Source organism: Artemia franciscana, unplaced genomic scaffold (genome assembly GCF_032884065.1).
Source record: "Artemia franciscana unplaced genomic scaffold, ASM3288406v1 Scaffold_2284, whole genome shotgun sequence".
Classification (NCBI taxonomy): Eukaryota; Metazoa; Arthropoda; class Branchiopoda; order Anostraca; family Artemiidae; genus Artemia; species Artemia franciscana.
This window is the reverse complement of record NW_027063213.1, coordinates 15,001-39,695: the sequence shown is the minus strand read 5'-3', so window position 1 is coordinate 39,695 and position 24,695 is coordinate 15,001. Positions and strand designations below refer to the sequence as shown.

General features: G+C 35.6%; 1 protein-coding gene across 1 annotated transcript in view; it reads right to left on the bottom strand.

Annotated features, from left to right (window-relative positions):
• Positions 1-3,701: 3,701 nt before the first annotated feature.
• The window catches only part of LOC136042874 (NFX1-type zinc finger-containing protein 1-like), a gene marked incomplete at its 3' end in the record, with an annotated part of 22,730 nt that continues 1,736 nt past the window's right edge, over positions 3,702-24,695 (bottom strand). The window contains 4 exon segments of the mRNA XM_065727802.1: positions 3,702-4,059; positions 7,076-7,209; positions 14,005-14,306; positions 23,521-23,741. Coding sequence (XP_065583874.1) covers positions 3,702-4,059; positions 7,076-7,209; positions 14,005-14,306; positions 23,521-23,687 — 961 coding nt within the window.

Here is a 24,695-nt window from a genome sequence, read left to right as displayed (position 1 = left end):
TCATATACGGAGTAATTTCTATTCGTTTTAAGTTTTAATGTCGCTCCTTACTTTCAGTTAAAAAAACTAGTTTTTTTTATTTAATTTCTGAACGTTTTTGAATTAATGCATGTTTGATTTTGGCTCTCCGCACATAAATTATTGAAATGAAATTAGTATATTAATTTTTTTTTGGCTAAATGGCCTTTCTCTTAGTTTTGATCAGAGGATTTTGAGAAATAAGGGGTGGGGAAGGAGGCCTAGCTGCCCTCCAATTTTTCGGTTACTTAAAAAGGCTACTAGAACTTTTAATATTCAACGAACGTTTTTATTAGTAAAAAATATACGTAACTTAAGAATTAACTTACGTAACAAACTTTTATATTCTTATATTTTTATTATGTGTACGAGGGGGTTTGTACCCTCGTTAATACCTCGCTCTTTACACTAAATCGTAAGTTTTGTTCCAATTTTTTAAGAATGACCCTGAATCAAATAGGCCGTAGAATAAATAGTTGAAATCACTAAAATATTTTAGCATAAAGAGCGAGGTATTTATCTCCTCCTAAATACCTCGCTCTTTATGCTAAAGTATTTTTAGAACCCTTCATATGCGTAATACTCTCTGTTTGTTTTAAATTTCAATGCTATTCCTTACTTTCATTTGAAAAAACGTTTTCATGTTTATTTTTTCATTGTTTTTTTTTATAGTAATGGTAAAAATCCTGCGCCCTTTTCATTGAATTTTTTTCCCCCATGGCATATTTCTCCAAGGAAAGATCCTCCACATAGCCCCCTCCCTCAACCCTACCCCCAAAACCAAAAAAATCCCCCTGAAAACGTCTGTACACTTCCCAATAACCATTATTATATGTAAACACTGGTTGAAGTTTGTAACTTGCAACCCCTCCCCAGGGACTGTGGGGGGAGTAAGTCATCCCCAAAAACATAGTTATTAAGATTTTCGACTATGCCAAACAAAATGGCTATCTCAAAATTTTGATCCGTTGGCTTTGGGAAAAAAATGAGCGTGGGAGGGGCCTAGATGCCCTCCAATTTTTTTGGTCACTTAAAAAGGGCACTAGAACTTTTCATTTCCGTTAGAATGAGCCCTCTTGCGACATTCTAGGACCACTTGGTCGATACGATGACCCCTGGGAAAAAAAAACAAAAAAAAAACAATAAACACGCACCCGTGATTTGTCTTCTGGCAAAAAATGCAAAATTCCACATTTTTGTAGATAGGAGCTTGAAACTTCTACAGTAGGGTTCTCTGATACGCTGAATCTGATGGTGTCATTTTCGTTAAGATCCTATGACTTTTAGGGGGTGTTTCCCCCTATTTTCCTAAATAAGGCAAATTTTCTCAGGCTCGTAACTTTTGATGGCTAAGACTAAACTTGATGAAACTTATATATTTAAAATCAGCATTAAAATGCGATTCTTTTGATGTAGCTATTTATATCAAAATTCAATTTTTTAGAGTTTTGGTTACTATTGAGCCGGATCGCTCCTTACTACAGTTCGTTACCACGAACTGTTTGATAAAGAGTATGGGAAAGTTATAAGAGCGAGAACTGGCGCTAGTCTAAAAAAAAGACCAATACCATCCAGCGTTTGGCGTCTTTAGATGCAAAATAAGGCAAATTTAGTTACATTAGGGTAATTGGAAAAAAAAGTGCAGTACTAAATGTCTATTCTCCGTTTCACAGAAAAACAAAAGCTAAGAGCTCATATGGCACGTGTGACCAGGCCGCAAGAGCCAAGAGCCAAGAGCTCATATGGTATGAGCTCTAGTAAAATTCTAAGAATCAATAGATCGATTTAAAAGGAAAATCAGAGGCTTAATACTGGTCGGATTTAAAATGGGACCTCTGAGTCACGATGTCTTTCTAAATATCAAAGTTCATTAAGATCCCATCATCCACTCGTAAGTTATAAATACCTCATTTTTTTCTAATTTTTCCTCTCCTTTCAGTCCCCCAGATAGTCGAATAGGGGAAACCGACTTTATCAAGTCAATTTGTGCAGCTCCCTGACACGCCTACCCATTTTCATCGTCCTAGCACGTCCAGAAGCACCAAACTCGCCAAAACACTGAACCCCACCCCATAACTCCTTCAAAGAGAGCGAATCCTGTACGGTTACGTCAATCATGTATCTACAACATTTGCTTATTCAACACACTAGGTTTCATCCCAATTCTTCCACTCTAAGCGTTTTTCAAAATTTCCGATTTCCCCCTCCAACTCCCCCCCCCCCAATGTCAAAAGATCTGGTCGGGATCTGAAATTAGAGCTCTGAGACACGAGTTCCTTCTAAATATCAAATTTCATTAAGATCTGGTCACCCGTTCTTAAGTTAAAAATATCTCAATTTTTCTAATTTTCCCAAATTAACATCTCCCAGCTCCTCCAAAGAGAACGGATCCGTTCTAATTATGTCAATCATGTATCTAGAACTTGTTCTTATTCTTTCTCAGCAAATTTCATCCCCATCTCTCCACTCTAAGCGTTTTCCATGATTTCTGTTTCCCCCCTCCAACCCCGCATGTCCCCAGATCCAATTCGAGTCGAAAATGGAGCATCTGAGACATAAGATCCTTCTGTATATCAAGTTTCATTAAGATCCAATTACCTATTCGTAAGATAAAGATACCCCAACTTTCACGTTTTACCCCTTCAACTCCCCCCAATGTCACTGGATCTTGTCGGAATTTAAAATAAGACAAAGATCTAAAGCACAAGATCTTTCTAAATATCAAATTTCATTAAGAACTGATCACCCATTTATAAGTTACAAATATCTCATTTTTATTAATTTTCCGAATTTTCCCTCCCCCCCCAACTCCACCAAAGAGAGTGGATCCGCTCCGGTTATGTCAGTCAAGTATCTTGGACTTGTTTTTATTCTTCCAACCCAGTTTCATCCTGATCTCTCCGTATAAGTATTTTCCAATATTTCCGGTCCTCCCCCCCCCCAATGACGCTGGATCCAGTCGAGATCGGAGTTACGAGGTCCCTCTAAATATGAAGTTTCATTAAGATCCGATCCCTCCTTCGTAAGTTAAAAATACCTCATTTTTTCTTATTTTTCAGAATTAACCCTCCTCCCTCCCCAACTACCACAAAGAGAGCGGATCCGTTCTGATTATATCAATCACGTATCTAGGACTTGCGCTTATTTTTCCGACCAAGTTTCATCCCGATCCCTCCACTCTAAGCGCTTTCCTAGATTTTAGGTTCCTCCCCCCCCCCCCAATGTCACCAGATCCGGTCGGGATTTAAAATAAGAGCTCTGAGTTACGAGGTCCTTCTAAATATGAATTTATAAAGATCTGACCACGCGTTCGTAAGTTAGAAATATCATTTTTTCTAATTTTTCCGATTTAACCGTCCCCCCATTCCAGCTTTCAATCTGATAAGCTGCTCATATTATTTTGTTTGATTTGTTAGTCTTTGCAAGCTAGCAGCCGCACACTTGAGAACGGTCTCTTAAAAAAAAAAAAAAACAAATATCGAGTTGTATTTGTTCTCATTTTTATTTTCTTTCATCATTTTTTCACGTATGAGAATCACCTTTAAATATTTTGCAACTTGAAGGGATAAGAGCTAAAAATTCAACTTTTTTGTGAGAATACTGTGAGGATATTGTGTGAATCGGTCTTTAATCTTTGAGTAAATAAGAAAATAAACAGAATAGAGCATTTGAATGGTACACACCTTTTAAAGAAGAGGCCACAGAGTCAATTCTCGAAGCAAAACCATCACCACCTTGGCCTTTGGAGTTTGAATACAAATGCTGGTAATTTGGTACACTTAAAATACAATAGAAACATTTTAAATGTTCCAAGCGTACAATCTCAAGAATAAAATCATCAGCTTCTTGTTGGGAAATTCTGGAGCGACCAATACAATTATTAGCTAGAGATGACACCTTAGACACTAGTAGAGTGCGGTAAGTATCTTTCATAGGAAAAATTTTGTCAGGTTCTAAACGTTTTGAAAAATCTGTTGCAGAACTCTTCGCTGTACCTTTTGTAGTTATAGAGGCCAAATCACATAGGATGGCTGCTTGAACCTGGAAGAAAATAAACAAATGAGTTCTTCAGATGCCTAATAGATGAAGAACAATTCTTACATTATTCAGATTATAGTATCAATGCATTCGAGTGTCTGCAACTTCAACCTTTCACGAAGATTCCCATTAAGATAAAGGATTGGTGCAAAAAGTTACAAAGCATTTTGGTCATTGACTACATAATAGGTTTTTAGACAACAAATCAGCAACATAAAACAATGCTAGATACTTTACTAAAAATAAAAAAATTTGGGATTAATATTCCAAATGCTCATTTAGCAACATCAAACAATCCTGGATATTTTTCAAGAAAATATTATCATATTTAAATCAAACTAAAAAAAGACCAATCTTTTAGGACTAAAATCTAAAATATTCTTAATACATCGGTATCATCAAGAATCAGGTAAAACATCAAACAATCCTGGATATTTTTCAAGAAAATATTATCATATTTAAATCAAACTAAAAAAAGACCAATCTTTTAGGACTAAAATCTAAAATATTCTTAATACATCGGTATCATCAAGAATCAGGTAAATTATAATCAGATCAGCCAATATTAGACTTAATTAGGATCAGAGCATCGGTTGTTTCGTTTAGATTTTTAAGCTAATAGTCTATTTCAGCTTCACACCGTCTTGGTTCTACTGGTCCGCAGGTCTTGCCTCAACATTCTGAACATCTGGAGTGCATCAAATCAGCCCGGATCATGGATACGAGCATCTTGTTGTTTGACAACTTAACTTGCACTCGCACCTGATCATGGATGCAGGGATAGTTGCAACAAAGTAACGAGAAAACCCATGACAATCCCATGACAAATCCACAATCCAATGACAATCCCATGACAACCCATGACAATCGAAAATTAAGAAAGACGTTTAAGGAAAATAGTCTAGTGAGAAGAAATTGCCATTTGACGGTGATTTTGGAAAGGTAACTATTATTTCCTTTAATCTCAAGCGTAAAAAAATTATTGCGAAAACCAACTTATAGGTGTTTCGAGGAAGAGCTTGAAACCCCTCTAAAATTAAGACGGATCAAAGCGCAAAGCGCACTATTGAAAACATTACAATCTAACTCATACACAAGAATTAGTTCCCCGCCTTGAAAAACAAGGAGAATAACTCTTTCGGATGGGTAGCAAGGACGTGTTTCGTTTTTTCTTCTACCAAGGCTATCAGGGTATTGCAACATCATAGAGATTTTAATAGCCCATCTAAAAGCAAAAATCCATACATGCGTGTTTTGTAGAAATTTATCTCTTTAAGACCTTCCAAAAGTGCTGTATGGCATCAAAAATGACATTTTCGGTGCCATCTCTCTAGTGGAAAATTTGGTAAGCATACATTTTGTGCTATTATAATCCCCATGGTTGAAAACATTTCAAAGAAGGTATACATTCCGTCTCATATATACTTTCATATACTTCTCCTCCAAGCCCCCTTAGTAAGTTTCAAAAATTGTCTGCTGACTAGCAGAATTAACACGCTACATCAAAACCGTAAAAAATGCTTAATGGCTCATTTCAAAGCTCTTAATCATCTCTACGTGCTTTTGGTAAATTCGTCCAGAAATACCGTTCTAAGGAGTGACATCCGAATGCTAACTTAAAACATCCAAATGTTTAACCAAATGTCGACTTGATAGCATAACCTACTCAGTAAAGGATTACTAACAAAATTCAAGCCTAAGATAACAATATAGTTAAATCAACCCATAGACTCAACCCTTACAAAAGATACCTGGGCAACTCCACTTAAACAACACAATCCCAGCAAAAAAAAAAAAAAAATATCGTTCATTCGCTCCCCTCCAGATGGTCGAATCGGAAAAGTGACTATTTCTAATTTAATTTGGTTTGGTCCCAGATACGTCAGCCAACTTTCATCGTCCTGGCATATCTGGAAGCGCCCGAACTAGCAGAACCGGGACCACCAGACAGACAGATCCACGGACAGAAATTGCTATCTCTATATGTCACTTGGTAAATATCAAATGCCATAAAAAACTGTCAGGTGTGGAAAAATCCCCATTTTAAATGATTCAGGAATGGTAACTGTTATTTCAATCAGTCATAATGTCAGAAGTCTATGGCGAAAAGTAAATTATGATTTTTGAGACAGAAGCCTCAAACCCCAGAAAAGTGACAGCGAATTAAAATGAAAAACAGCACCAATAGTCTCCATAGCAGGAAACCGTGATGTGTCTCCTCTTCCATCGTTATCCTTAGAACAGAGAGAGATGTTTTGAAGAGTTGCAATCCCCCATCTTGAAAAATAAAGAAAATCGGTTCAATTGAGTTCATTTTTATTTCATAAACAATACAATATTTTAAATGTACCCGTAAGGCTCAGGCCGGAAATATAATGGTCCTATATATTTCACTGGAAAATCGAACATTTTAGCACAGAGCTAATGGTTAAGTATGTAATCCAACACGGACTTGTTCAAACCTCACTTATTCAATCTAAAACAACATAATCATCCTGTGGTGGCGCAGTGGATTTGACCTTAGCTTGGTAATACAGGACCCAGAGATCGAATCACGCTGCAGGAATGCACTGCAGGGCCGACACAGGGACCATAGTAGTCGAGAAGGGTCGTTAATTCTTAAATAATAAAATAACAACATAAACTATCAACATAAAATATGAAGTATAATGTAAGGTGTATATTGCATATGAAACACATTATAAAATACATGAATCTTTTAAAACAATTTGAACTAAAATTTAAAAGGTAGAAAACGAAGTCTCGGGTTCTGGGCTTCAAGGTATGGAAAATTTCCATATGATATCGGAAACGAGTTCTCTAACAGTACAAATGGCAAATTTTGAATTTTTAAATTGGTTCTTCGGGAGATTGTGTTAAAGACAATTTTAGAAGCCTGAAAACTAAAACCAATTTCACAATGTCAAACAATGATTGCAAAAGATTTTTCCACATATAGTGAATCGGTATTGTCCTCAACACACTTCAGAATATGAGTGTGTTATCTGAAGCAACTTACTTTTGTAAGATGAAACGAATCGTCACTCATCGACAGCAGTTTTTTTCCACCTCGTTTTGGCCTCTGTTGTTTATCCAAAGTGGTACTAATGCGTTTAATTAATTCTGCCATAGCCTTGTGAATACCAGATGAGTCTGAAAAAAAAAGGCAGAAAAAGTCAAAAAGATATCAACAGGAAACAAATCTTACAAGTTTGTCCTGTGGTGGTGCAGTGGATTTGACCTTAGCTTGGTAATACGGGACCCAGAGATCGAATCACGCAGCAGGAATGCACTGCAGGGCCGACGCAGGGACCATAGTAGTCAAGAAGCGTCGTTAATTCTTAAATAAATAAAATCCTACAAGTTTGTTAGTAATTTGGACGCAACAGAGAGAGAGCCATAGAGAGGGATAGAGAGACAGAATATATATATATATATATATATATATATATATATATATATATATATATATATATATATATATATATACTAGCTGTTGGGCTAGTATATTTATATATATAAATATACTAGCTGTTGGGGTGGCGCTTCGCGCCACCCCAAAACCTAGTTGGTGGGGTTCTTCGTCCCCCCCTCCCCAAAGCCCCCCTGCGCGCGTAAGTCGTTACGCGCCATTGTAGTTGTGTCCCTGTGTCCCACCTGTGAAAAGAGATAGATATATATATATATATATATATGTTTTTAACTACGTAAAACTTGCGAATATACAACATTCTTCGCTGTCCCATTGTCTGTGCATATAAGTAGATTGTCAGGTTTACTTATTCTTGAACATGCAACATATAATTGTCCATGAGAAAAACAATCCGTATTCAGATCTATACCTCATTATTCTAATGATGTGTCCCTGTGTCCCGGTCGTCATTTATATTCCCTGTGTCCCGGTCGTCATTTGTGTCCCGGTATCCCAGTTTGTAATTTCTCTTTGAGTGTCCCGGTCGTCATTTATATTCCCTGTGTCCCGGTGTCCCGGTCGTCATTTGTGTCCCGGTCTGTATTTTCTATTCGAACAATCCCTGTGTCCCGGTCGTCATTTATATATACCGCCTGTGCCCCCGGCGTCCCCGTTGTAGTTGTGTCCCTATGTCCCGGTCGTCATTTATATTCCCTGTGTCCCGGTCGTGATTTGTGTCCGGGTGTCCCAATCTGTAATTTCTCTTTGAGGTTCCCGGTCGTCATTTATATTCCTTGTGTCCCGGTCGTCATTTGTGTCCCGGTGTCCCGGTATGTAATTTCATCACTTGACAAACATGACGTCAGTCGACAAAAAACTTCATGACGCATACAGCTCAATCCTTATAATGACGTCAGTCGGCAAACATGACGTCAGTCGAAACACAAACATGACGTCACTCGACAAACACACACACACACAGACAACTTATTTTTATATATATATATATATATATATATATATATATATATATATATATATATATACTAGCTGTTGGGGTGGCGCTTCGCGCCACCCCAGCACCTAGTTGGTGGGGGCGCTTCGCGCCCCCCCAAGCCCCCCCGCGCGTGTTAGTCGATACGAAAAGGTAAATATAGAGGATGAGAATTTAATTGAAAAGACTGAAGAAATACTTTTTAAAAATTTTAATATTAAAATAAATGACAATGATAAAAAGTTCCCTTTCCTATATTGGACTGTAAAATTTCATAAGAATCCCCATAAACCACGGTTTATTGCTGGAGCAGCTAAATGTCCAACCCGCATTGCTGCTACTGACCTCTCTTTAATTTCAATGGAAATTGTAAATAAACTTAAAACCTATTGTTCTGGTATTAAAAAATTTTCGAATTTTAATCCATATTGGAGTGTTAATAATTCACTGCAGGTGATAGATTCTTTAACAATGGTTTCAGCTAAAAGAATTGAGTCTTTCGATTTTGCGACAATGTATACTAATTTATCACTTAATTTAGTGTTTGATAATTTAAAAACTGTTATAAAGAAATCTTTCCTCTTATCTAGTAAAAGGTTCTTAAAAATAGACATTTATAATAAAAAAGCTATATGGACAAACTGCTTTAATACTACAGTTAACTTGAGATGTTACAGCTTGGATATGATTTTTGAGTTATTGGAATTTGTTTTATACAATACTTATATAAGATTTGGGGGTGATTTGTACAAGCAAATTATGGGAATTCCCATGGGGGGGGGGGAATGCCAGCCCATTTATAGCTGACTTGTTTTTAAGTCAACTAGAATATAAATATATGATGGATAAGAATAATCCAATTAATTTAAAACATGCTTTGTCAAATAATAAAAGATATTTAGATGATATTTTGGTCTTAAATTGTAAGGATTTCATTGATATTTCTAAAAATATATATCCATCAGAGCTTATTCTTGAGCCTAGTCATGGCGCTGGTCATGAAGATCATTTCTTAGATTTAAATATTAATATTTGTGATAATAATAAATTAAGTTTTAAAATGTATAATAAAATGGATGATTTTGATTTTGAAGTGATTAGTTTCCCATTCCCTGAAAGTAATATACACTCAAATATCACATATTCAGCGTTTTTCTCACAGTTACTTCGTTATGCAAGGATTTGTAGTAATTATATTGATTTTAAAAATAGATGTAAAATCTTAAGCCAAAAATTGATATCAAGAGGTTTTTCTGCAAATAAATTAACTTGGCAATTTAAAAAATTTAGTTTTCATTATAACGAACTTTTAAATAAATATCAAAAGAATTATCTAGAAATACTTAAAGAAATTTTTAACTAATTTCTGAGGTTCGAGAAATGTTGTCACAGCGCCATTTATTTTGAATTGTGTTTCTAATTGAGCGGATTTTCTAAAAAATTAGCCACATGGTAAAGATGAATTATATAATTGTTTAGTTCATTCAGGTTTTTTGCAATGTGTTAATATTTGTGATTTGGTAAAATTTATAATATTTAGTTTACCTATTGTTGCTAAAAGGAGGGATATATTAACAGGATAAGCTTGTTTTTGGTTTTACTTGGTTGTTTTACATTTGCTGTTTTTTTTTTTCATAGGCATGTATTTTGGGGGTGATACCTGACGCGGGGATGCCATGAATATTCTGTGGTAGCCACAACACTGTGCTGGGTAGACAATTTAGAGTGGCGAAACCCTATATAGGCCAGTGTATTCTCCTGATGAGCCCTTATGTTGGGTGTTGCCTCTGAATTATTTGTCTATATTATTTTTTCTATTGTTTGGTAAATGACGACTTATACTTATTGACGACATGACTGCCTGTCCATGGATTATTCTTTATGGTTGATTGTGTGTGGCTATGCTGTTTGACCTATGTGATTGTATGGATGAGTAGGGTTAAGGCCTCATTCAAGTGCTGGTCTATATTAATCACTAATTTAGGAAAACAGTCTTCATTTTCTCCTTCTGTCTCTTTTTTTTTTTTTTTTTTTTTTTTTTTTTTTTTTTTTTTTTTTTTTTTTTTTTTTTTTTTTTGTGTTTGTGCTGTAGCATTGGTGATTTCTCTTTTCATTATATATATATATATATATATATATATATATATATATATATATATGTTTTTAACTACGTAAAACTTGCGAATATACAACATTCTTTGCTGTCCCATTGTCTGTGCATATAAATAGATTGTCAGGTTTACCAACTCTTGAACATGCAACATATAATGGTCCATGGGAAAACAATCCGTATTCAGATCTATACCTCATGATTCTAATGATTGCCCTTGAGCTTTGTTGATGGTGATTGTAATCGACCATTCCCTGTGTCGCCGTCGTCATTTATATATCCCCCTGTGCCCCCCGGCGTCCCCGTTGTAGTTGTGTCCCTGTGTCCCGGTCGTCATTTATATTCCCTGTGTCCCGGTCGTCATTTGTGTCCCGGTGTCCCAGTCTGTGATTTCTCTTTGAGTGTCCCGGTCGTCATTTGTGTCCCGGTGTCCCGGATTATATTCCCTGTGTCCCGGTCGTCATTTGTATCCCGGTCTGTATATACGTTCGTTTTTGAAATGGTATATGATGAAATAAATTTTGTATTTTTCCCCTTTTTTTCTTTTTAAGTTTTTTTTTTGATTTTTAACTTTTTTTTTAGTTTTTTTTATTTTTTGTTCTTTTTTCTTTTTTTATTTTTTTTAGTTTTGTTTTTCTCCTTTATTTTTCATTTTTTTTCCTTTTTTATTTTTTTTTCTTTTTTATTTTTTTTAAGTTTTTTAGCTTTTTTAGTTTTTTTTTATTAGTTTTTAGTTTTTTTTCTTTTTGGTTTTTTTTTGTAGTTTTTACCTTTTTTTAGTTTTTTTAGTTTTTTATTTTACTTATGTCCTGGTCGTCATTTATACTCCCTGTGTCCCGGTCGTCAGTTGTGTCCCGGTGCTTTGTTGATGGTGATTGCTAATCGAGCATTCCTTGTGTCCCCGTCGCTTTCTCTTTGAGTATCCCGGTCGTCATTTATATTCCCTATGTGGCGGTGTCCCGGTCGTCATTTGTGTCCCGATGTCCCGGTCTGTAATTTAGTTTTTTAGCTTTTTTAGTTTTTTTTTATTAGTTTTTAGTTTTTTTTCTTTTTAGTTTTTTTTGTAGTTTTTACCTTTTTTTTAGTTTTTTTTAGTTTTTTTTTACTTATGTCCTGGTCGTCATTTATACTCCCTGTGTCCCGGTCGTCATTTGTGCCCCGGTGCTTTGTTGATGGTGATTGCTAATCGAGCATTCCTTGTGTCCCCGTCGCTTTCTCTTTGAGTGTCCCGGTCGTCATTAATATTCCCTATGTGGCGGTGTCCCGGTCGTCATTTGTGTCCCGATGTCCCGGTCTGTAATTTCGTCAGTCGAAAACATGACGTCAGTCAACACACAAACATGACGTCACCCGACAGACCCACACACACACACAGACAACCTATTTTTATATATATAGATAGATGTGCCGGTGTCCCGGTCGTCATTTGTGTCCCGATGTCCCAGTCTGTAATTTCGTCAGTCGAAAACATGACGTCAGTCGACACAGAAACATGACGTCACCTGACAGACGGACACACAGACAGACAACTTATTCTTATATATATAGATATATACTAGCTAATGGGGTGGTGCTTCGCGCCACCCCAACACTTAGTTGGAGGGGGCGCTTCGCCTCACCCCCCCCCCAAGCCCCCCCGCGCGCGTAAGTCGTTACGCGCCATATTAGTTACGCGAATAGTTCTGGATTTACGTATGTTCTCAAAACGGCTCCAAATGTTTTCGGGAAAATTTGTATCTTGGGATATTCTCTCATAAAAAACGATCTGGATCGGTCAAAAGTCTGAAAAAATTCGTTAAAAGCCTTAATTTTGGTTTTGACAAATGACACCTTGTACTTATATTAGTACATCATATAGACATTTTCTTATATGATGCCATGCATAGCATAAATAAGATTGATGAGTTTCCAACACATCAATTATTTATACTATCTTTATAAGTGAGCAATAGCTGTGTATTTTTTCTAGAAAACGGCTCCATTTTTTTTTCTTTTTTGGGGAAAATTGGTATCTTTGGATATTCTCGTATAAAAAACGATATAGATAGGTCAGAAGTCTGAGAAAATTCGTTAAGACCGTTAATTTTGGCTTTTACAAATGATGTCATGTACTATATTAGTACATCATAGAAGCATTTTCTTATATGATGCAATGCATAGCATAAATTAGATTGTTGAGTTTACAACGGACCATTGATTTATATAAGGGGAAATTGGTATCTTGGGATATTCTCGCATAAAAAACTATCTAGATAGGTCAGAAGTCTGAAGAAATTCGTTAAAAGCCTTAATTTTGGTTTTTGTAAATGACGTTCTGTGCTATGTTAGTACATCATATAAGCATTTCTTATGAAATCATACACGAATTTTGTTGTATGTTGTCATGTATAGCATAAATGAAATTGTTCAGTTTCCAACGCATCAATTATTTATAAAACACAATGTCAATTGGAAGGCCCAAAAAACGAAAATTTGCAGTTGCAGGTACTTCATCAATTCGGTTTTCAGTCTAGTCTAGGTTGTGGCCACGCTCTTTATGCTCTTGCATAGCTCTCGCTGCGCATGATGTCAGAAGGGCCGAAAACCGCAATCTAAGTCAAATCTGACATACATTCTGAGAGGGATTGATCTATCGTTAATAAGCTATGCAGACGATGTACTTAATGTGAGCCACTTCCTTCGCGGTTTAGAGGAGAATTTTATGCAGTTTCAAGTAGAATATGGAAAAATAGGCCTTCAGTTTAATGAAAAGAAATCAGATGTGTTTATTCTTTTGAGTCAAATATTTATGAAAAACATTCAAGAGAACGGACAAGCAAAAACAACAACAGACAAACAAATATACAACAAACAAACGGAAAGCAAACCTGAAACTAATTGGTAAGTTCTACTGGCTTGAGAAGTTTCCTACGGGGAAAAGTTTCGCAGTGAAATACGAAGGTCTTAAAAAGGTCTTTGAAAAATTTAACACCAATTGCTTAAAAAAAAAGAACAAACCAGCAAAGCATTTCTTTCAAAAATAAACAAACAAACATTCAAGGGTCTGTGGCCACTGGAGAGGACACAAAAAAGGACAAGACAAGTGAAATGAGTTCAAGCCCAGTGAAAAAGACAAGGGGAAACACTACCATTCCACCATTGTAAATTAAGGTGCCTTAGGCAAGAATGAAATAAAAACCCGATGATAAGATTTAAAATCTGGAACTAATATTGATTTAAATGAAAAATAATAACAAACCAAACACACAATCTTCACAAATGCAACCATGCATATTTGCATGTTCACACCTGCTCACTAATCCCAAATCCAAAATAAGGATTGAAATTCAATGACGCTGGTTTAAGTTCAATGACAATGCGGTTGAAAACAGCATTGTCATTGAACCTAAATCCTTCTTTTTAGACCAATGCCTAACAAAACAAAAATTTTACCTGTTCCAGATCTTATTATTAAATTGTCTTCATCAACCATTGCTTTACAGCGAGTAACTCTTAGTTGTGTTTCAGCCAGTTCTGTACTAACATCTTTAGCCGTGTAAAACTGAGCCTTGACTTCTTCGGTATCGCGAAAAGTTTGTCTTATTACATTTCCATAACGACCAATGAATGATGAAATAGGAGTGTTGCATCTTGGGCATCGCTGCAGACCTACCAAGTCCTTACTAACAGACTTCATCCAGTAGTCCATTGCCTCAACTTCAATTACATGACCACAGTCAGGTAAAGAGACAAACCTGAAATTTTGAATGAATTATCTAAAGATGAAGAACATAATAAGAGTCCTGTGTTGGAGCAGTGGATTTGACCTTAGCTTGGTAATACGGGACCCAGAGATCGAATCACGCTGCAGGAATGCACTGCAGGGTCGGCACAGGGACCATAGTAGTCAAGAAGCGTCGTTAATTCTTAAATAAATAAATAACATAATAAGATAAATTCAGAACATGTTAAAATAGTTCAACTATCTGTAGCTCAACATAATGATGGGATATAGGTAGTGGTACATCTTTGCAAACTCAGAGTCAACCCAGTGCCAAATGGGTACCTAAAGAAATCTGGAGAAGGTAAAAGCAAGAGTACACAGCAGCACCGGATATCCTCCCACCTTAATTACACTTCCTGTCTCAAGGGCCTTGAAATGAAGATTGAAAATTGAACTGTAAAGTCGGGCACAATCCTTTGTAATATATATTACAAAGTAATATATATTATATATATAATAGTATATATATTTGTACTATATATATATAATATATAATCTTCTATATATATAAAAATAAGTTGTCTGTGTGTTATGTGTGTCGAGTGACGTCATGTCATCATGTCGTCATGAAGTTAGTTGTCGTCATATTTTTTGTGACGATAACGTCATTAAAAGTATTTAAGAAAATCGTTCAAAGACAATTTTTTAATTGTAAGAAGATCGTGGACGGAAAAATGTTTAATTGTAAAATGACTGAAGGACCTACAATGGCAACAGCCGAGGAAGCTGCTCAAAGAGTCTATGCCAAAAAACTTGCGGCCGATAGAGAAAGTAAGAAAAGAAAGCGTGCCGAGGAATCACAAGAACAGCAAGAAAACAGGCTTGCGGCTAAAGAACGCAAAACCGCGCAGTTAGATGAAAATCCACCTGGACAGCGAGAGTCAAAACATATCAAAACTGAAAATGATAGCGATGACGATTGGGTTTGGGATTTTGACTTGGATAAGGTCATCAATGCCTACCAGATTTTAGTTAAAAAAACAAAGGTTCGGCGATATGTATTTCATAGTGACGCTGAAAAATAAAGAAGAAAAAGAAAACTGAAAAAAGAAAAAAGGTAAAAAACTAAAAAAAACTAAAAAGAAAAAACACTCAAAGAAAAATTACAGACCGGGACACAAATGACGACCGGGACAGAGGGAATATAAATGACGACCGGGACACTCACAGATAAATTACAGACTGGGATACCGGGACACAAATGACGACCGGGACACAGGGAATATAAATGACGACCAGGACACACGTAGTTAAGAAAATCGTTCAAAGACAAATTTTTAATTGTGAGAAGATCGTTGAAAGAGAAATTTCTAATTGTAAAATGACTGAAGAACCTACAATGGCAACAGCCGAGGAAGCTGCTCAAAACGAATGTATTCAAGCCGTAGTAGCTGAGTTGGTAAAGCGTTATGTTCCAGGTTCTAGGTCCGAGAGGTTCCAGGTTCGAGCCTTGGCTTTAGCATTAATACAAAAGAAGAAAAGAAACTAAAAAAGGTAAAAACTACAAAAAAAACTAAAAAAAAAAAACACTAAAAAAACTAAAAAAGCTAAAAAACTAAAAAAAAACTAAAAAAAAGGTAAAAAACTAAAAAAAAAAAATAAAAAAGGTAAAAACTACAAAAAAAAAACTAAAAAGAAAAAAAACTAAAAACTAATAAAAAAAACTAAAAAAACTAAAAAAAGGAAAAAAACTGAAAAATAAAGGAGAAAAACAAAACTAAAAGCCGGGACACAGGGAATATATAATTGACGACCGGGACACTCAAAGAGAAATTACAGACTGGGACACTGGGACACAAATAACGACTGGGAGATATAAATGACGACCGGGACACTCAAAGATAAATTACAGACTGGGACACCGGGACACAAATGACGACCGGGACACAGGGAATATAAATGACAACCAGGACGCTCAAAGAGAAATTACAGACTGGGACACTGGGACACAAATGACGACCGGGATACTGGGAATATAAATGACGACCGGGACACAGGGACACAACTACAACGGGGATGCCGGGGGCACAGGGGGATATATAAATGACGACGGGGACACAGGAAATGTTCGATTATCAATCACCATCAACAAAGCTCAAGGGCAATCATTAGAATAATGAGGTATAGATCTGAATACGGATTGTTTTTCCCATGGACAATTTTATGTTGCATGTTCAAGAGTCGGTAAACCTGACTATCTATTTATATGCACAGACAATAGGACATCGAAGAATGTTGTATATTCGCAAGTTTTACGTAGTTAAAAACATATATATATATATATATATATATATATATATATATATATATATATATATATATATATATATATATATATATATATATATATATATATATATATATATATCTATAACGAAAAGAGACATCTTTTCTCTTTTATCTATATTCACAGGTGGGACACAGGGACACAACTACAATGGCGCGTAACTAATATGGCACATAACGACTTACGCACGCGGGGGGGGGGGGGGCTTGGGGGGGGGGGCGCGAAGCGCCACACCAACAGCTAGTATAATATATAATATATAATATATATATATATATATGTATAATATATATATATATATATATATATATATATATATATATATATATATATATATATATATATATATATAATATATATATATATATATATATATATATATATATATATATATATATATATATATAATATATATATATGTAATATATACATATATATTACACGAGGATCCTTTACCTATCTTCGTTATTTTAATATATAAATGATAAAAAACATATAAAGTGAACAATAAAAATAGAATATCAAATAAAAGGAGTTAAAGAATATGGGATGAGAAAAAATACTTCTTTTTTCTATGCTACAACAAAAATAAAATTGTACGAAGGGATCCAATACCAGGTATATAGCAACAACGGGCCAAAATTATAATGATATTAACAAAATCCCTTGAACTACAATCGTATAAAACATTTTCAAGAAGGAGGCAGGGTTTAAATCAAAATCATGTTTATCATTGTGTAATTTTGCAGGCGTCATAGATACCAAAGGCAATAAGATCATCCATGCGAAAAATGTTATGATTTTTGCTGGTTAAATGAATTTAAATGTGAAGTTACTGACGTGATTTTTTTTTCCAAAATAAAGACTCTAAACGACTTTTCTCAAACTCGTGGCCTATTTAGATCGAATTATAAGTCCAGATTATGAGTTCAGAAAATCTCAGTAAGTCAATTTTCAAATAAAGATGGAGCCGTCTTCAATAGAAAATACATGAGCAAATGCTTAAGTACACAATTGCTTGCTTAAAGAGAGTGGATTATTAATGTTGTGTATATGATTACATTACTAATAATCATTGATCATAAATTAGTAAGAGCAAGCCAAAAACCTTATATTAGAGGACCCAAAATGACGATAAAAAAATAATGTTGAGAAACCCAATCTGATTTTTTTTCCTGTGGGAGGAGTCATTGATGTATAACTGACTCAACAAACTAGATTGAACTAATTTCTTTTGTGACTATTCATAGGAATAATGAAAACAAGAGCTAAGAGCTCATATGGCACTTGTGACGAGGCGAGAAGAGCTAAGAGCCAAGAGATCATATGGTAGGCTTAATGCCGGTCAGGATTTAAAATAAGAGCTCTGAGTCACGATGCCTTTCTAAATATAAAAATTCATTAAGATCCGATCACCCACTCGTAAGTTATAAATACCTATTTTTTTCTAATTTTTTCTCTCCCTTTAGCCCCAGATGGTCGAATCTGGGAAAACGACTTTATCAAGTCAAATTGTGCAGCTCCCTGACACGCCTACAAATTTTAGTCGTCCTAGCACGTCCAGAAGCACCAAACTCGCCAAATCACTGAACCCCTCCCCCCAACTCCCCCAAAGAGAGCAAATCCAGTACGATTCTGTCAATCACGTATCAAGGACATTTGTTTATTCTATCCACCAAGTTTCATCCCGATTCCTCCACTCCAAGTGTTTTTCCAAGATTTCCCCCTCCAACTCCCCCCAATGTCAAAAGATCTTGTTGGGATTTGAAATAAGAGCTCTGAGACATGAATTCCTTCTAAAAATCAAATTTCATTAAGATCCGATCATCTATTCGTAAGATAACCCACCAAGTTTCATCCCGATCCCTCCACTCTAAGTTTTTTCCAAGTTTTAGGTTTCACCCTCGCAACTCCCCCCCCCCAATGTCACCAGATCTGGTCGGGATTTAAAATAAGAGCTCTAAGACACCATATCCTTCTAAATATCAAATTTCATTGAGATCTGATCACCCGTTCGTAAGTTAAAAATACCTCATTTTTTTAATTTTTCAGAATTACCCCCCCCCCCCCAACCACCCCAAAGAGAGCGGATCCATTCCGGTTATGTCAATCATGTATCTAGGACTTGTGCTTATTTTTACCACCAAGTTTCATCCCGATCCCTCCACTCTAAGTGTTTTCCAAGATTTTAGGTTTCCCCCTCCCATATCCCCCCCCCCGATGTCGCCAGATCCCGTCGGGATTTAAAATAACAGCTCTGAGACACGATATCCTTCCAAATATCAAATTTCATTAAGATCTGATCAACAGTTCGTAAGTTAAAAATACTTCACTTTTTCTATTTTTTCCGAATTAAACGGCCCCCACTCCCCCCAGATGGTCAAATTGGGAAAACGACTATTTCTAATTTAATTTGGTCCCGTCCCTGATACGACTGCCAAATTTCATTGTCTTAGCTTACCTGGAAGTGCCTAAAGTAGCAAAACCGGGACCGACAGACAGACCGATAGAATTGGCGATTGCTATATGTCACTTGGTTAATACCAAGTGCCATAAAAAATTAAGCAATTTTCATACGATATTTTTATAGCCAGTCAGATTCAAAAACTGAAGGCTTATATAAGATAGCATGCGTTTATAGCCCTCCTGATTCGGAGCCGTTCTGAAGTTTGCTAGTAAGCATCTTGAAAATATTTAAGATTCAGTTTAATTATATTTACTGAGTTCTAAGCATAATAGCAGTAAATTACTCGATTAAACCATGCAAAGAAACTAGTGTTTTTCGACTTGAATTCTTGGTATTAATTTTGTTTTATGATACTTTTGTAATGACAATTTATCTGGTCAGAATTTTCCCCTATATTAAAGAGAACAGTACCCTGTTCTTATAATTTCAGTCTCTAGCCAGAGATAGTTCAAACCAGAATACTGGGAGAGTAATAACTGATTGGAGGAGCATCTGGACATAGGAATTGGCAACTGGCGACTGGATATTTGGGGAAGAGTAACTGTAACATACTTAATTATTTTTACCATTACTTTTTGTGAATTATTAACATAAACTCCTAGATAAAAATACTGTGTTTATTGTCAAAGAAGTTACTTTCGATAGGGCCATCAAGATTTTTTTATTAGTAAGGAAGAGACGTGAAATACTGAAATTGATGACTAAATTTTTAGTGATTTATTTTATATTCTTCTGCTACTGCTTCAAAATTCTCAAGATCCTCCGCTGCCTGAGGCCAACACATAGGCTCAATTTCTCTCTTCATTTCTCTATTCACATTTCAATTTTTTATTCCCTCCCATGAAGCTCTCACTTTCTTTTAATCTCGTCTTAACTCTTTCCCTATTAACTCCTTCTTAACTCTCGTCTTAACTCTAACCCCTTACAGACACCCAGCGTTTTCTTTTGCTTCAGCTATCAAACAGTTCGTGGTAACGAACTGTAGTAAGGAGCGACCCGGCTCAGTAGAAACCAAAATTCTAAAAAATTGAATTTTGATATCAGTAGCTACATCAAAAGATTTGCATTTCAATGCTAATTTTAAATATATAAGTTTCATCAAGTTTTGTTTTACCCATCAAAAGTTACGAGCCTGAGAAAATTTGCATCATTTAAGAAAATAGGGGGAAACATCCCCTAAAAGTCGTAGAATCTTAACGAAAATGACACTATCAGATTCAGCGTATCAGAGAACCCTACTGTAGAAGTTTCAATCTCTTATCTACAAAAATGTGGAATTTTGTATTTTTTGCCAGAAGACAAATCACGGGTGTGTGTTTATTTGTTTGTTTTTTTTTCTTTTTCCCAGGGGTCATCGTATCGACCAAGTGGTCCTAGAATGTCCCAAGAAGGCCCATTCTAACGGAAATGAAAAGTTCTAGTGCCCTTTTTAAGTGACCAAAAAAATTGGAGGGCATCTAGGCCCCCTCCCACGCTCATTCTTTTCCCAAAGTCAACGGATCAAAATTTTGAGATAGCCATTTTGTTTTGCATAGTCGACAACCATAATAACTATGTCTTTGGGGATGACTTACCCCCCCCCACAATCCATGGGGGAGGGGCTGAAAGTTACAAACTTTGACCAGTGTTTACATATAGTAATGGTTATTGGGAAATGTACAGACGTTTTCAGGGGGATTTTATTTTGTTTGGGGGTGGGGTTGAGGGGAGGGGGCTATGTTGGAGGATCTTTCCTTGGAAAAATCTGTCATGGGGGAAGAAAAATTCAAAGAAAAAGAGCGCAGGATTTTCTAGCATTACTATAAGAAAACAATGAAAAATAAAAATGAAAACGTTTTTACAAATGAAAGGCCTTTCTGATTCAGGAGTCATTCTTAAAGAATTGGGACAAAACATACGATATAGTGTAAAGAGCGAGGTATTAACGAGGGTACAAACCCCCTCGTATACATAATAAAAATATAAGATTAGGAAAGTTTGTTACGCAAGTTAATTCTTAAGTTATGTATATTTTTTACTAGTAAAAACGTTCGTTAAAAATTAAAAGTTCTAGTTGCCTTTTTAAGTAACCGAAAAATTGGAGGGCAACTAGGCCTCCTTCTCCACCCCTTATTTCTCAAAATCGTCTGATCAAAACTAAGAGAAAGCCATTTAGAAATTAATATACAAATTTCATTTTCATAATTTATGTGCGGAGAGCCAAAACCAAACATGCATTAATTCAAAAACGTTCAGAAATTAAATAAAAAAAACAAGTTTTTTAAACTGCAAGTAAGGAGCGACAGTAAAACTTAAAACGAACAGAAATTACTTCGTATATGAAAGGGGCTGCTCCCTCCTCAACGTCCTGCTCTTTACGCTAAAGTTTGACTCTTTCTCTCAATTCTTCTTTTTAAAACAGTAAAAAACTTTAGCGTAAAGAGCAGGACGTTGAGGTGGGAGCAGCCCCTTTCATATATGAAGTAATTTCTGTTCGTTTTAAGTTTTACTGTCGCTCCTTACTTGCAGTTTAAAAAACTTGTTTTTTTTAATTTAATTATTACCAAAGAAAACAATTTTGGTGAAGCCTCAACCGTAATCCATAAAATGTGACTAGGCTTTTATCCAGCCTCTCACCATTTTGAGAATAATTATTTTTAGAATATGATTAACCATGATTAAGTTACGATGGATATCATGAAAAACTAATAGCTGAACCATGATTAAGTTACAAGAAATGAAATAGAAAAGAATGAAAAAGTTTGAGATAGTAACGGATTAGTACCTTGATAAGAGTGGAAAAACTTAAAATAAAAGGAACTTAATGTCAGATGTAAGAAGAACTGGGGGGAAGCTGCCCCCTGCCCAATCTAGAACCATAATTTGCTTGTGACACTTTGGAAGTGAAAGAAGGTTCATTTTGCAAGGAAGGATTAGAAACAATACTAAAAGGATTAAAAGTATTAAGGGCCCAGATGCTGATCGTGTGGTAAATGAATGTTTTAAATATGGTGGTTGTTGAGTTATAAATAAATCATTAAAATTACGAATTTGATTTTTTTTTTAAAGGGAAAGTATCCAGTGATTCTAGGAAAAATTTATTTAAAACATTTCGATGGGCTTCATCCTAAGGAACTCAACAAAAGATATAGGAGAGCATGGAATCACACAAGAAATTCAAACTTAATTAGACTTGGATTAATGGTGATGATTTGAGTGTCCTAGATGAAAATGTCAGCAAAATCTCGAGGTTTTTAAAGTTCAGGGTGCAACATCAGCTTTAAAAACTAATGCTAAGGGGAATAAGTCGTTTAGACTGGGGACAAGTGAAGACGAAGAAGTTGTGTTGGATAACAAGAAGATCGATCAAGCGGATAGCTTCATTTACTTAGGTATTATCAGTAAAGATGATAGATGCAGTAAAAATGCTAAAATTAGAATAGCCAATATTGGAAGTTACAGTCATGACAGTGGTCAAGTAAGGTTATGAAACATGATCACTCCGAAAGACGGAGCAGAATTTGTCGGAAAGTTTTCCAGAGGATTTGTCTTCTTTTGAGTACCCGTCTGGCTGACCTTAGTTTAAACAGTAAGCAGCAAGAAAAATATTATTCTATCCAGATTTCTAAGACTATGACGAGAGAAAAGTTGAGATGGCTAGATCATACTTAGCGGATGAAGGATGACAGATTGCCAAAGTATCTTTTATTCGACTGACGATCTAGGGCCAAACGAAAAGCAGGTGGTCCCTAAATGGGATGGAATAGGTCCTGAGGAAGAATTTTAAAGAAATTCTATTTTTTTAGTAGTCTGTAAAGAGGGAAACTTCGACAAGATTGGGAGAGATGAACATTGTGCGTAGCTGTGTTGTCCTCAGGAGGCTCAATGCTGCAGTTAGTTGTTAGTAGTAGCAGTAGTGGAAGAAGTAGTAATACTTCTACTGACAGATGGAACACACTGGAGAGAGAGGGGATCCCCGCCAATTCGTGAAACCTCTCATGATGGCATCCCTTATCAGAAAACCAACTGTGATACCTATGTGAAAATTTATTGGGGTGCCTTGATTCCTGGTGCCTGTTATGTTAATGACAGATGTTTCCCAAAAAGAGAGTTAGAGAACCCTTCCACAAGAAAAACAATTGAAAAAAGAAGATAAAAATACGGTTTAATTTGGAGAAACTCATATATTGTACCTTAAGAACTATTTAAAGCACAACATTCCATTTCAAAACAACAAAACATCTCCAACATCATAAACTTCCCATAAAAAGCAAAAGCTCAGATAGTTCTGGAAACTCCCCCACAAAGCCTAGATTGCTTGATTAGCTTCTGAAACAGAGAGGAATTGTTTCGAAACCTAATGCTTAATAATGGCAGAAAATACAATTAATGAAAAAAAATCGGAGTAATATCTAGTCCATGCACTTAAAAACACTTAGCTAACCAAAATACCTTGCATCGGCATCAGTTTCGTTCCCAAGTAAAACGAATTCTTCGATTTCAGCTTTGTTGCAGATTCGACATTGCTTTGGACATATCTCTCCACACAAACCAATGCATCGATGATTGCAAGAAAGATACTCTTGGCAGGGTTCATCACAGGGGCCACGTTCACACATATCTCCACATTTCAAGTTGCATTTCTTATGAATGCAATTCCAGGCACAGGGTTCCTATTTAGATAGATACATAGATAGATACATGTTTATTTACAACAAGAATTAAACCATTTAACCAAACAGCGCAAATGCCACATGGCATACTTAAGCACGTGGTATATCACCAAAAAAATAAAAAAATAAAAAATGAACACAAACAAAAGAAAAAACCGTCATTACTTTGGCTTAAACTAATTTGCACTTTTTAAGAAAATCAAACTTCAACACTCACAACGGAAAATAGTATGGGAAACTAGCAACATGATTTCTCAATAACTTCAGAAGTTTATTTCTATCATTACAATTTCTCATTGTAAAAAGACACGTTTGCATGGAGCATAAATGGGAGACAGTAACAACGGCCATCCAAGGGGTAAAATTAACCTGGACAATTTGTCTTGGCTTTTTTCGTCAATTGGCCATGACTTCCGTTCAAGTTTATTTCTATCATTACAATTTCTCACGGCTATTGGGATTAAATCCCAAACTTTTGGAACAATATGACGCAAACTAAATCCCGATCGCACCGTTAGCCTAGTTTCAAAAGAGAAATCAGAACTATGAGACGTTGGGTAATTGTAGAATTGTGAATTTGTCGGGAATAATCTTGGGAAATTTAGTGAAAGTTTTAGCAAGGAATTAAACAAAATTAACATAACTCCACTAAAAGCAGACTGATCTAAAGAGTTTGGTTACTGTTCAAACGAGAGATAATATTTTGCATTAAAGAAACGCATCTTTGCACTAAAGAAACAGTCCATCTTGGTCTGTTTTGCCATATCAAAGAGCTGATGAGAGATTGATGAGTGAAAAAGGTGGTGACGAGGAAAACTTATGAAATGAAGCTTAGTTTAATTCTCATCAAAGAAAATGAAAAGTTAAAACAAAAATATAAGTTTTAAACAAATTTTTTATAACATCAAAAACAAATGCTAGATAAATGTGCTGTAAGTTACTGTACTTATTTTC